The sequence below is a fragment of the Choloepus didactylus genome, chromosome 15 (assembly GCF_015220235.1).
Source record: "Choloepus didactylus isolate mChoDid1 chromosome 15, mChoDid1.pri, whole genome shotgun sequence".
Lineage (NCBI taxonomy): Eukaryota > Metazoa > Chordata > Mammalia > Pilosa > Megalonychidae > Choloepus > Choloepus didactylus.
In genome coordinates, this window is record NC_051321.1 from 50,660,315 (window position 1) to 50,674,687 (window position 14,373).

Here is a 14,373-nt window from a genome sequence, read left to right on the forward strand (position 1 = left end):
ACACCATGGTCAAGTGGGTTTTATCCCAGGCATGCAAGGGTGGTTAAACGTATGAAAATCAGTTACTGTGATACACCACACTAACAAATTGAAGGTAAAAAGACCACATGATCATCTCAATTGATGAAGAAAAGGCAATTGATGAAATCCAGCATTCTTTCTTGATAAAAACACTTTGCAAGACAGGAATAGAAGGAAGCCTCCTCCACATGATAAAGGGCACATATGAAAAACCCACAGTTAACATTGTGCTTAATGGTGAAAGACTGAAAGCTTTCCCACTAAGATCTGGGAAAAGACAAGGAGCGCTGTCACCATTGTTATTCAACATTGTGCTAGAAGTTCTTGCTAGAACAGTTAGGCAAGAAAAAGAAACATAAGGCATCTAAATTGAGAAAGGAGAAGTAAAACCTTCACTATTTGCAAATGATATGATCCTATAAATAGAAAGTCTTGAAAAAGCTACAACTAAGCTACTAGAGCTAATAAATTCAGGAAATTGACAGGATACAAGACCAACACCCACAAATCAGTAGTTTCCATACACTAGTAATGAGCAAAATGATGAGGAGATCAAGAAAAAAGTTCCATTCACAATAGCAGCTAAAGGAATCAAATATCTAGGAATAAATTTAACCCAGAATATAAAGGACCTGTACACAGAAAACTACAAAACATTGTTAAAAGAAATCAAAGAAGGACTAAATAAGTGGAAGGGCATTCTGTTTTCATGGTTTGGAAGACTAAATATCATTAAGATGTCAATTTTACTAAAATTGATTTACAGATTCAATGCAATCACAATAAAAATTCTAATAGCCTACTGTGCAGAAATGGAAAAGCAATTATCAAATTTATTTGGAAGGGCAAAGGGCCCTAAACAGCCAAAAACATCTTGAAAAAGAACAAGATTGGAGGACTCACACATTTCCTGCTTTTAAAGCATATTACAAAGCTACAGTGGTCGCAACAACATGGTACTGTCATAAAGATAGATATTTTGACCAATGGAATCAAATTGGGAGAAATAGACTCACAGCTATGGCCAATTGATAGTTGACAAGGTTGCCAAGTCCACCCAACCGGGCAGAATAGTCTCTTCCAACAAATGGTGCTGGGAAAACTGAATATCCATATCCAAATGATTGAAGGAGGAATTCTACCTCAAACTGTATACAAAAATTAACTCAAAATGGGTCAAAGACCTAAATATAAGAACTAGGGACATAACTTCTAGAGGAAACTGTAGGGAAGCATCTTCAAAATCTTGTGGTAAGCAGTGGTTTCTTAGAATTTATAACCAAAGCACAGGGCATGAAAGAAAAAAATAGATAAATGAGACCTCCTCAAAATTAAAAAAAAAAAAATTCTGTGCTTCAAAGCACTTTGCCAGGAAAATGAAAATGCAGCCTACGCAACGGGAGTGCTATTTGGAAACCATATATCCAACTAGGGTTTAATGTCCAGAATATATAAATCCAGAATATATAGAGAAATCCCATAACTCAATAATAAAAAAGATAAACAAAGCAATTTAAAAATGAGCAAAAGGCTTGAATAGACACTTTTCCAAAGAGGAAATACAAATGGCCAAAAAGCACATGAAAAGATGCTCAACATCACTAGTATTAGGAAACTGCAAATCAAAACCATGAGATATTACTTCACACCTATTAGAACATCCACTATTTAAAAAATACAAAGCTACAAGTGTTGGAGAGGATGGGAAAAAGAAGAACACTCATTCATTGCTGTGGGAATGTAAAATGGTACAGCCGCTGTGGAAGACAGTTTGATGGTTCCTCGGGAAGCTAAGTATAGGATTGCCACATAATCTGGCAATCCTGCTTATAGGTATAAACCCAGAAGAATTGAAAACATAGACACAAATAGACATTTGCACACTGATGTTCATAGTGGCATAATTCACAATTGCCAAAAGATGGAAGCAACCCAAGTATTCATAAACCTATGAATGGTTAAGCAAAATGTGGCATATACCTACAATGAAATATTATTCAGCAGTAGGAAGGAATGAAGTCCTGATGTATGCTACAACATGGATGAAGCTGGAGGACATTATGTTGAGTGAAATAAGCCAGACACAAAAGGCCAAAGATTGTATGCTCTCACTAATATGAACTAAGTTTGATAAGCAAATTCATAAAGTTAGAATCTAGAACATAGGTTACCAGGAGATAGAATGGCATAGAGAATGGGGAGCGCATGCTTAATTTGTGCCAAATTTCTATTTATGTTGATTGTAAATGTTTGGAAATTGATAGAGGTGATGGTGGCACATTATTGTGAGCATACTTAACAGCAATGAATTATGTGTGTGAATGTGGATAAAAGGAGTTTTAGGTCTTGTATGTTACTAGAAGGAAAGCTAAAAGATAAAACATGCAAACTATGCAAACTATGGACTATAGTTAACAGTAATATTTTAGTATTCTTTAAATATACATAAATCTATAAGGACAGAATTAGATTAGTGGTTATATATGATTGGGAAGGATAGAGGGATTGAGAGGTGACTGCTAAGAGGCATGGGGTTTTTCCTTTTGGAGGAATGAAAATGTTCTAAACTTGATTGAGGTGATGAAAGCACAACTCTGTGATTATACTAAAAGTCATTGATTGTACACCTTGGATGGAATGTATGGTATGTGAATAAACCTCAGTAAAACTGCTTAAAATATATAAATTTTTAAAGGCCAGGTCAGATCTCCGGCAAAGAGAAATTAACTTTCTTAGGCTTCAAACGCCAAAAATAAGCTTTTGACCCCCCAGGGCAAACATTTTTTTAGATACAGTTCTACTACACAATTGCCTTCATTTTTTGGTTACACTTTCTAGTTCCCTGCTGGCTGTTTTTCTGTGCAAACTTACTTTTATTTCTAATTGTGTCATTATAGAGATGAGATTGAGGTCTAATTAAGTAACATCATGACAATAATTGTCATTTCCTTTATCTGTGTAAACTATAATTTTGCTCTCTACGAAAAAACGCCTCATTAAAGAAAAATGTAGCTCTTTTGATTCATCAATCAATTAGAAATAAAGTCCAATGCATTTAACCTTCCCATTTATTCATATTTTCTTTCACTCACTCCTGCCTTTTTCAGACCTTTGTATTATCCATCACGAAGCCATTTTTTATTAAGTATCTATTGTACTAAGCATCTACTATATACCAAAAACTATTGTGCTATGGATAGAGAAATAAATTAATTACAGTCTTCCCTCAATACAAATGGGTAAAAAGATGGATTTCGGCAATGTGACAAGTGGCGTAACAAAGATTAGAATAAAATTTAAGGTAGCAATTTGCACACCACCTCCCCCATTTCCCCGTGCACAGCAAAGGGTATTCACAAATGGGAATATACTTCCAGATGAATTTCTAGCACACAGGCTTATCCCTTTCTGTAAGATCACTCAAGGAAACATATTAATCCAATAAATAAAATAGAGAAAATACTGAATACTTTTAAATTAATATTAACAATTAAATCAGGCAATTTTGGTAATAATTTATCCTTTGAGTAAATATTTACTGCGTGGCTAATATGCCTGCACATGTTGGCACTGGAGTGGCAAACAAAACAGAGTCGCTGATCCCTTGATGTTTTCATTCTGGGGCTGGGGAGGGGAGTAGAAGAAAATAAAACTACAAAATAGAGGTAAAAGGTAATTTCAGATGGTTATAAGGGCCATGACTGATGGAAGAGAATAAGGTAATAGAGAAAGACTACGTGAGTGCATGTGGGAGGCTACTGACATTGACACTGAGCCGATAGGGAACTTTCCTCTAAGATCTGGAGTAAGAAGAGTGTTCTGGTTAGAGAGAAAAGACTGTTCAAAGGCCATGAGGCAGGGTGCTATTATTGGTAACTATTTCTTCCTATACATTTCACCTTGACTAGGACACACCAGTGTGTCATAGTGTCTTGGCTACATACTGCCCTGTTACTGCTGGGTTGTGAGAACAGTTAACTACTAAGGAATTAGTAAAACTTTCCTCACAAGTAAAACCTACCTACTGAGAAATACTAAAGAACACTTCCTTAGAAGGAAAAAAAAATCTAAAGATTAGAAGAAAATAATCCAGCCACAAATAGAAGGGAAGGAAACTAAGACAGAGGAAATACAGGAGAATGAGAAAGCGCAAGACACATTCAGATAACTGGAGGTGGCTCAGTAGGGTTGAAGCATAGTATAGGGATGAGAGCCAAAGATAAAGCTGGAGTGAAAAGTCAAGACCACAAAACGAAGACTTAAGTATGTTGCTGAAGTTTTGGGGCTGCTTTTTTTCATACCTTGTACTATTTATTTAATAATAAAATTCACATATATGAATAATGTTTGGTAATAATTTAGAGCCATTCAAATACTATAAAAATTATCAAGAATCAATATCTTCCTGGTCTGACAGTAACTTAAAATTATTAAGTCTGATGCTCAGGTTTAGAAGAGAATCTAGACCAGTGGTCCCTTCTGGTTGGGCAACTGAAACCCTTAAGATTTTCTTTTTTTAATACTGATTATATAAACATTGCTCATAGAGATTCAAATTCAGAAAAGGGGAAGTGAATCTTGGTAATTTGTATTTCTAAACAACTCCTTAGATAATGTTGATGCATAACCAGTTCAGAAAGTATTGGAGTCAACTATTCTCCAGATGCCTAAAAACCTGCAAGGAAGAATATTATTTCTTCGTTATGATTTTTGCTCAGAATATTTCCAAAGGATTTGAGATGCCTTACAATTTATTTAAATGTAATTTGTACAGTTAATGGTAAAAATAAGAAAAATTCAGGATAAAGTTTTTGTCAGCTTTCTGTATTCAAAGGTACCTTGTAACATTTAATCTAAATTTTCTCTTCTGCAGTGATTAAATTTTATGATACAAGTAAGAAATGTCTAATAGGATTACCTACTAATTTATTAAGGCTGTCCTTTATATTTATCACCAAGGGGAATATAACCCATTTCTACAGTAGTGCAAATCAATTCAAAGGTTTAAACTACATGACTAATACTTGAAGCCTCAGTACATTAAATAAAAAGAAATCAAGTAGAAACTGTTCAAATACTGATGTTTACATGTAATAACTAGTTAAGCTATTTATCCACTGTAAAGTGATGTGGATGTATATTTATTTGAAGAAAACAAGTATAAATTTAAAACTTTTAAAGCTAAATTGTGCTATACATAAGTTTGAAATTGGTTTTAATTTTTAAAACAACTTCTTAAGCAATGCATTGTTTGACGCCCATGGAAAAAACTGCTTTGAGTGTATTCTCATATTATATGGTAGTTACCTGTATGACACTGTCCCCAGGGCTCATGTCTGTGTAAACATAAACATCATAGGATATTTCCGGGAAGGCTGGGGTGTTATCATTGGCATCCATCACTCGAATATTGACGATTACTGGCTCGCTTTCTTGTACGCCATCAAATGCTGTTATCTTTGGGGGTAAAAAAATCCCTTGATAAAGAAGCCATGTAAATATAAGCAGCAAATAAATCACTCTTACAATTTAAGAAGTTTCTTATATATGGTTCACAGATTAAAAAGGGAACTGAAAAAACTTTCAATGAAAGGAAGGAATAAAACTATAATGCTACATATCATAAAACTGTTTTAAAGTACTAGAAATCAATTACTGAGGATTTTGCTTTATTTTTAATATATTCAACTCCAAGCACATTTTAAATAAGCAGCTATCTAAAATGTCTTAAAGACTTGAAGGGGGTATACAAAATAACTGGTTCTTAAAAGTGAAGTACTATCTGATCCTTAAAAATTAATAGAAAAATACTCTTCATTTTTTCTATATTATATATGATGCATATAATTGCTTTTACAGTCAACATGTTTACATCAACCAGGAAAACAGGTGCCCTGCATATGTAATTTCTTTTTCTAGTAACTAAAATACTGGCAGTTTTTTAAGGGCTTATTGGGTATTAGTTCATAGTAATACCCTAGTAATGTCAACTTTTCAAAAAGGCCTGCTACCCTTTTTTGGCTGACTTCTGAAACCCACTCTGCATCTAAATTTTAACTCTGTATCTAGGGTTTCTAGAAGCTCTGTTCAAGGACTTCTGTGAGTGCTTCTTCAGAAAGAACTCTTACACAGCCCCAAAACTTATGCCTGATATCTCTCTTCTATCTGAAGGACTTTGCATAAAAATTAGAACTTCCTTTCTACCTGAATTTACCTCGCAACCCTACTAGCCTATATCTAACTATGTACATTTGTGTGTCTATATTATGATATATATTTACAATAATAGCTTTAATATCTTCCACTTTTTTTTTTTTTTTCTTGATTAACTTGACCCAGGATTTCTCAATCTCTGATTACTGACATTTTGGGGAGGATAATTCTTTGTTGTGGGTTTTTTTTTCCGGTGCTTTTTCAGATATTTAGCAATATCTCTGAAACTACTCCTGAATAGCATCCCCCCCCCGCCCCCAGTTGTGACAACCAAAAGATCCCCAGATATTGCTAAACGTTCCCTGGGGAAAAATATTCTCAATTGAGAACTAATGGCCTAACCTTATGCCAAAATGAAAAATGAAAAAAAAATAAAGAAATAAAGATTATGAAACAATACTTGACTCTGCGGATTCTAGCTTATATTCCCTCAATTTAAGTAATGATAAGAGTATGTTGAAGACTGAAATTCTCATTTTCTTGTTTTTGTTCTGAAAATTATTGTTCTGCTGTGGAAAATAATGATAACATAGCTATATAAACTTTATAAACAGAAAAAGGAAGTTTTTATCGATATTCTCTCTGGTTTTATTTGAATATATCATATTTTCCACCTCAAATCATTGACCTTTTCAGTTAAAAAAAAATCTTTCAGTTATATACACATATATGTACGAAAGCTCTTTACCGAAAAGGTATAATACTGCTGTTCTTCCCTGTCTACTGGTTGAAGTAAGGTGAGGTAGCGAGTGATACCAGTCTGCGTGACGGTGAAGACTGAGGTGTAATCATTCAGAAAAAGGTGAACTTCTGGGTCTTTTGTCTAAGAAAAAAAAAAAAAAGCCATTATTCATAATGTTGAATAAATAACAGTTATTAGTTCATTATTTGTAACATTATTTTAAAACTTATTTCAGAAAAAAATACAACTCTACTAAGAATTTCTAAAGAAAAGAGAAAACTGACTAGATTTTAACTCTTAAATGAGCTAAACTACCCCAGTATAAAATGATCCATTTTGTGGCAAATAAAATAATGAAATAAGTGCTGGTTTAATGAATGTGAAAAAATAAAAATAATAGAAAGAAGGAAAGAATAGAAAACAATCCAACTGAATACATTTTTACTGTTTATTTAATATCAGTGCTTTCCAGAAATTCATTGGGCTTGAGAAATATGAAGTAAAATCAAAGAAAAGAAATTGGAGATCAGAATTTTAGCTATGGTAATTTACAATTACTTCATCTGTAGTAAAAAACTGCACATAAGCATACCGTTCTCACTGATAATGAAAAATAAGAATAAAATTAGTTATATATTATACATTATGTATAAATAACGTTTGTTTTTTCTTATTTTAATGCCATAAAGTCTCCAAAGGGAGACATAATATTTATTTTAATTAAAATGTTTCAGATTATTAGGTTGAATATATATGAATTTACCTCATATGCCTGAAAAGAGAGTCTAGAAAAAAATGATATATACTCAAGAGAGAGGTGATAGCAAAAGATCAAGTATGAGGACAATTAATGTAACATTGGAAAGACTTCACAAATTTATTACCACCTCTGAAAGATAAGGATTGCAGTTTCACATGCATGTAGGAAGCAACCCACTCTCTTCTATAACCAGAAAGTACTAATCTCTGCAATTCTGAGAAAGAACAAAGGCATAAAGTGGAAATATCTGGGTTGGTGTCTGCATAGTGAAATTGGAAGGCAGATGGGGCAAATACAAGGGAAATATTGAGCGATAGTGGACTATCAGGAAGGCTGTACAAAACAGCAAACAGTATGATACAGGCAGGTAAGGTGCTTTTACGCAGAAAAAGAAAGAATCACTTTGATACCTACAGAAATAACAAATCTGCCTCCTTCTAAAATATTACACCATAGTGTAATGTGAAATGTGAGTTAATTTTATCATAGAACTCTACTGTAAGTCTAGTGTCAAGAACTGAGGGCTGAGCAGAGAACAGGGAATTATTAAACACTTGTTTTGAAAAAAATAGAACTCACATTTTCAAAAGGTCTACATAAAAGTGAGAAAGTTGAAATGCACATTACTTTAATAAAAGCGAGGAGGTTTTAACCCAAAATATATTTTAATGTGTAGAATCATTGTGGTTTATAAAACAAGAAAAGCATCTTTTAAAACCTGCCTTATGTGTAGATTTCAAATAATTTTGAAATGAATGTTTCCATTTGAACTTAAATGAGTTATATATCCAAAATATCTCATTGTGGGATAGTTTTACATCTAGGAGTTTAAGATCAGTGCATGACTTTTATCCTGGAACAATAAAACAAATTAACAATTTCCATTAGTCTTTTTTTATAAAATAGTCAAGGATGATAAGAGACGTAAATAATTAGGAGGCTTTACATTCTGATGTTTTCAAACAGTTACTTCTGTTGTTTTCATTTCAGTGTCATGAAATCAATTATTTGGCAAGGCTAGAAAGTGGGGTTTTTTAATTAATCAAATATTTTAGTTAATATAAAGTTATATTATTTAGTTATAAAAGTAAACTATAACATGAATATAGCTAAACATATTTTGGACCATATTTTCTGAGGATTCTTATTATTTCATTACATTTTAGAGTCAACTGTGATAAAATTCAATTATTAATTTAGAGATGATCAAAAATGTTACTTAGTATGCAGTTCCAATTAATAAAAAACTAAATGAGTCTGCCATTTTTAGTGCTTGTCATTGATTTTATATAATAATGAGGCTTTTAAATTTATACTTTTTTTTGCCAGTTCTCTGAGTGTACCAGCAATGGTGCTATCTTCTAGCATGCTTTCTTTTACTCATAATTGTAGGCCAATAGTAACTCAAGCTGTGCAAGTTTTGCTATATGACTTGCTTATCAAATATTTACTTTTTCCCCCTCTGGTCAAATCACTGTCCTCCTCTACATCCTTTATAATTTAATCCTCTCTTACTTTCTTTCTATACACATAATGTTAGCCTCTGTTAGTAAATTTATTATGTATATTCATTCCTGTATTCACCATGATTTTTTTTAGTATTTTCACTACGTCAGGTATTGTAACAGTGAACACTGTAATTAGTGTTAAGTTGTGAAATAGTGTGCATGTGACTGTAGTATAATATCAGTCTCACTAGCAAAATCATTTCATTTCGATAATTTTATGAAAGCCTTCAATTTTCATTTTCAAATGCTTACTATCTGAAAGATGATATAGTCATCAGGACTCCATAAACAGACTCTCTCCTATTTGATAACCTGAAACGTTAAATATTTGTAAGGACAAATGAGGTATATTATGTTTCAGATGTGGTACATTATGAGTGTTTCACAAAGGATGCCATATCATTTTATTAATTTTATGAAAAGTGCATGTAGTATCAACATCAAGTTTCAATGGAGACATGTCAATAAGAAACCTAGTTTTTTGATTGACAGTATTTACAATTAGAGATTTTGCAGTTCTTGATAAGCAATAAGTCTGGGTACATTCCAAATTTTGGTAAGGAAGAAGATACAATCAAGTTAAAATCCTTCTTTTATCAATCCTTTACAAAACTAAATTCTTTTTCAAGTTGCATCCTAATCTAGAATTTGGATTTCATAAATAAATTTGAATTTTACATTTCCTACAGGAGTCATAGTCAACATTTATGTAAGATGATAACTTTGACCATGTAAGAGTTACATGTTCATTGTTTTCATGAGCTAGGATAGGAATGAGCAGATAAGGTTCTGATTTAATATTCTGATAGAGATGGTAGAATTCATGTAATTTTCCTGGCTATAAATTCATTTTAAATAAACATCAGTGTTCCAAATTAATGTGTACACAAGACTGATTATTAAATTTTTTTTCCTACTGTCATTAGGCAATATTTATTTTACCCAAAAATATATATTCTGTGTATACCAAAAATATGATATATTACTGCATTGAATCGTACATTATTTTCTGCAAGGGTAAAATAAAGTCTGATATGCACTCAGCACGCAAAAATGTGAATGCAACAATAAACACATATACAAATGCAAAGTTAAAAACATGAACAAAATAAATACTACTTTCAAAGATGAATAGTATTTCAGAGTTAAAATCAATTTTGAGTTTACAATGGGTATCAAAATATGATATTATATATACAAGATAATATGCATGCTCATATATATATGCACAAAACATATAACTATATACACACATGTGTACATACATATGTATGCATACTTACGTGTGTATATATATATATATGAAAGACAGCATGACAGAATGACAAAAATTTTCATCTCATCTGCCAATTTGAATTAATTGAGAACAGCAATCTGAAGCACCTTGTTCAAAGGGGCTCAACCTCAACTTTAGAATCTTTCAGAGAAAATGCCATGATGAAATATGTTTGTCATGGACTAACAACAACCTTTAATAAATAAATAATTGTTTATATTCATAGTGAAATTTGTTTTATACAAAATTTCAGGCTACTATAACCAACAATAAGAGTTAAATATATTTAAATACTTATAAAGTAGTTATAGACATCTTAATAAATGATAATGAAGCAATTGCCTATGTGTTTTAGTAGAAAAGAAAAAGAATCAGGAAATGAACCACAGCAATGAACAAAACAGCAAATCACAACATTAACACCTAGTACCTACAGGAACGCCACCAGGTGGAACCTATATGCAAATTAAACATGAAATAAAAATGCAAATGTAAATTATTACAGACATGCATATGACATACAAATATACAAAGTAACAGAAGAGAAAAAATAAACCATTTTCCCATGCTATTAAACTAAAAACTTTTTTCAAGGTATTTTTTTTTCTTAATATTGAGATACCTTTCATAACGTACATATGATGGACCAGTGATATTGATAAAGCATGTAAGTACATAGTACCTTTAAGAGTATATTGAATTAAATCTCATGTAAGCCTTTATTTTTTAAGCAATAGCAGTTTATACAGGGAGGTGAATTTAAATTGAATTATAACTAAATCACTGTCTTTCTAAAAGCCAAATACGTATGCTTTGCTGATTATTGTACCCTGTTATTTCCATAACCAGAATTCAATAATTAACTTTTAGTGGCTCTGCTACTGAATACCTGGTGTTCTCAGATGTGCATCTTAAAAACCTGTGCATTATCTGCTTTACCTATATCACAGACTATTTTCAAACTATGATGAGGTAAGAGTACTTTTTTTGAAAATGTTTGTTTTCAGTTTAACTGTGACCTTTAGAATTCCTCCTGACCCGAAATCTATACTGCTAATGAGATAGCCGCTCACCAATCCCTGCTTCTATTTCTTAAAACTTTGTCTCAGTTTCCATTGAATCAGAGGAAGAAAACAACTTAATTTTTGGCCCAGGTTTATTCTCTTCTTAGCATTTCCCTCTGGTACAGCTGTTCTTGAAGCACTTCAGGAGAGCCAAAAATTCTGCAGAAACAAATTCTCTTTTCCTTCTTGATACTTAATCTCTGTGTCTGTTAATGGTCCCTGTATGAAGCAGCATTTCTCTGTCTCTTTTCACAAAACTTTTATCCCTATGATGATTAATTTCAGTAATTCTGGCTCTAAGAAATAGCAAGATTTGGGCAGGTAGTAAAAGTCTTGTCTGTAAATTAATAGGGTCTTGAAGTTTTTCTTTGTTACTATAGATCTTTAAATAACCCAGAAATGATCATTCTTTACTTTATAAAGATGAGTTCTTGGGTGTGAAAAAGAGATGATTCAGAAGGACATCAATCCATCTTCAAAAATATTAACGACTACTTCACAGATTTATTCTTGCGCTGGCAAATGGAAAATTTATGGAGTAATGGATGAGTTACAAGAAGGCTGATTGCAATGCAATAAGATGAAGAACTTCCTAAGAATTAGAGCTGTTCAACCATGGAATGGGCCATATTGTAAATCAGTTAATTCAACATCATTATGTTTTATAAGGCATCTGTTAGATATCTTCATTCCTTCACTTATGCCTGAATTTATTAGGTTCATTAAGTAATTACCAGTACCTACAGAGTGATAGGAACTATGTAAGGTCCTCAGGATACAAAAATGATTGAGCTATAGGATCTATCCTCAAAGGTTTTAAATTTAATGAGCAAGAAAGACACATAACAAAGTTGGAAGTATAAAATTAGAGAAATGAACAGATGAGGGGCATGAAACTTAACTTGGAGAATCAGTCAGGAAAAGGTTGTATGACAGTGGAATGCCTGAGCTGAATTCAAAACACTGACCATAAATTCAGTTTGAGTAATGGAAGATGAAAGATTTCAAAGCATAGAAAATGTACCAAACAAAGGCAATTAAATAAGGTGCAGGAAAATATAAATAGTTGCTAAGTATAATTGGAAAAGCAGGAAATTTCAGAAAATGAGGCTGCAGAAATGTTTAGGAACCAAGTAACAGAAAGCCTTATATACCATACATTCAATTTCTTTTATGTGAGCTAGAATTTTCTTCTGTAGAGAAACAGGAGCCAAAACAGCATATTAAACAGATATGTGATATAGTTAGATTTGAGCTTTAGAACAGACCACACTAGTGACTCAGACAAAGATGGATTTGAGTAAGAAAAAAGTAGAGGAAAGGAGGAAAGAAGGTAATTCTAAATTAAAGATTAATGGGTGGTATTTGTAAGGATGGGGATGAAAAAAGAGATTCAAGAAATATTTAGGGGATAAAATAGGAAAAACTTACAGATTTCTTGGTTGTGATGAGTAAAAGAAACAGAGAAACAAGGACTCCTTAATTTCTAGCTTGAGTGGCCCAATAAACTTAAATGCCTGAGGAGTGGGTTTTAAGAAAAGATTTCATATAGTGTAGGAAGTCAGATTAAACTATCTTTAATAATCTATGAATTCATTTGAAGTTATAGATATAAAGAAACTGTACATTAGAAACTTTGTCACGAGGGGATTGGACATATTTGCTTACTTTTTGGGCACCTAATGATAATCACTTGTCATAGATAATTATAGGAAGTGGTTGGGCATAAGTAAGTTACTAGATACATATTGTTTATCTATTTGACATGTTTTTAGAAAAAATATTAATCATGCCATTCCCTGTGTATGTGGCATCATCTCCGGGAAATTTACTCTTCATACCTTACCACTAGATACAAATGAAGGGTCAGGCAAAGGCATGGATTATAGGTGATTGAATGAGAGGGGACACCTGGTGAACATGAGGCCCACAGTGTTACTCAGTTGTTTCATGATCCAGCCAGAAGTCGAAACCATGGTTATACATTCCAAAGCTCAACTTCTAGGTACCACAAAATGTTCCCCTCTTCCCACATCCTCCACTACAAATGTCTTGGAACATTTAATAAAATAACTGGCATTGGGAGATCACCAAGAGTAGCATTTCCCAAAGGTTTTATACCCAAGAGCTCTCCATACCACACCTCTGCAGTACCTGTGTGTCCTACTGTTCTTTCAAAGTTCCTCGGAATACAGTGTATCAATCTCAGTAGTTTTAAAGTGAATGGAAAATTCAGACAAATAAGGATGTACATAAGCACGCATAGGGCTTAACGTACAACCATTAAATAATATAAGTGTACTGAATAAGTATAAATACAAACAATGATGCAATTGTATAAAAAGTACCATGAATTTTTTCTTTAGGATGTAGCTTTTGTGAACCACTGTGTTCATGCAGGTGTGCCTTAAGCCAGTATAAACTTCCAAATTTTTTAGCCATTGCTTATAGTTTGAAGATGCATCCAATTAAAAAAAAAGAAATATCCACGTTAAAATTTGTGGGACTTCACCAGGCCTGCAAAATTTATTTCTTAGCCTGGATATAATGTAAGGTGACCCCAGGTGTATTCTAATGAAGACTCACTAACTGAGACTTTTTAACCTGTGACTCATGAAACCGACTAAACTTCAGGGGATCCATAAACCTCCTGAACCGCCATGTAAAATTGTGTTTGTGTGTGCACTTTTCTAGAAGGAAAGCTTTAGGTCATTCATGAGCTTCAAAAGTTCAGTGACCTCCAAAAGAATCTCTGATCTAAACGAGTACTAGTCACTTTCCTAGGTTTTCTGAGTCTCATAGAAAGAAGTACATCTAAATGTTTATAGACTTACTTTGTGCTGAAAATG

The 14,373-nt window shown here is 32.7% G+C and overlaps 1 protein-coding gene across 7 annotated transcripts in view; it reads right to left on the minus strand.

The window, feature by feature from the left end:
- PCDH15 (protocadherin related 15) overlaps positions 1-14,373 on the minus strand; it is a 1,822,477-nt gene that overhangs the window by 398,906 nt on the left and 1,409,198 nt on the right. For all 7 annotated transcript variants that reach the window (XM_037804906.1, XM_037804907.1, XM_037804908.1 and 4 more), the window contains 2 exons: positions 6,923-7,057; positions 5,329-5,478 (listed from right to left, as the gene is read on the minus strand). In XM_037804906.1, the coding sequence (XP_037660834.1) occupies positions 5,329-5,478; positions 6,923-7,057 (285 nt within the window). The remainder of the gene's footprint in view (positions 1-5,328; positions 5,479-6,922; positions 7,058-14,373) is intronic.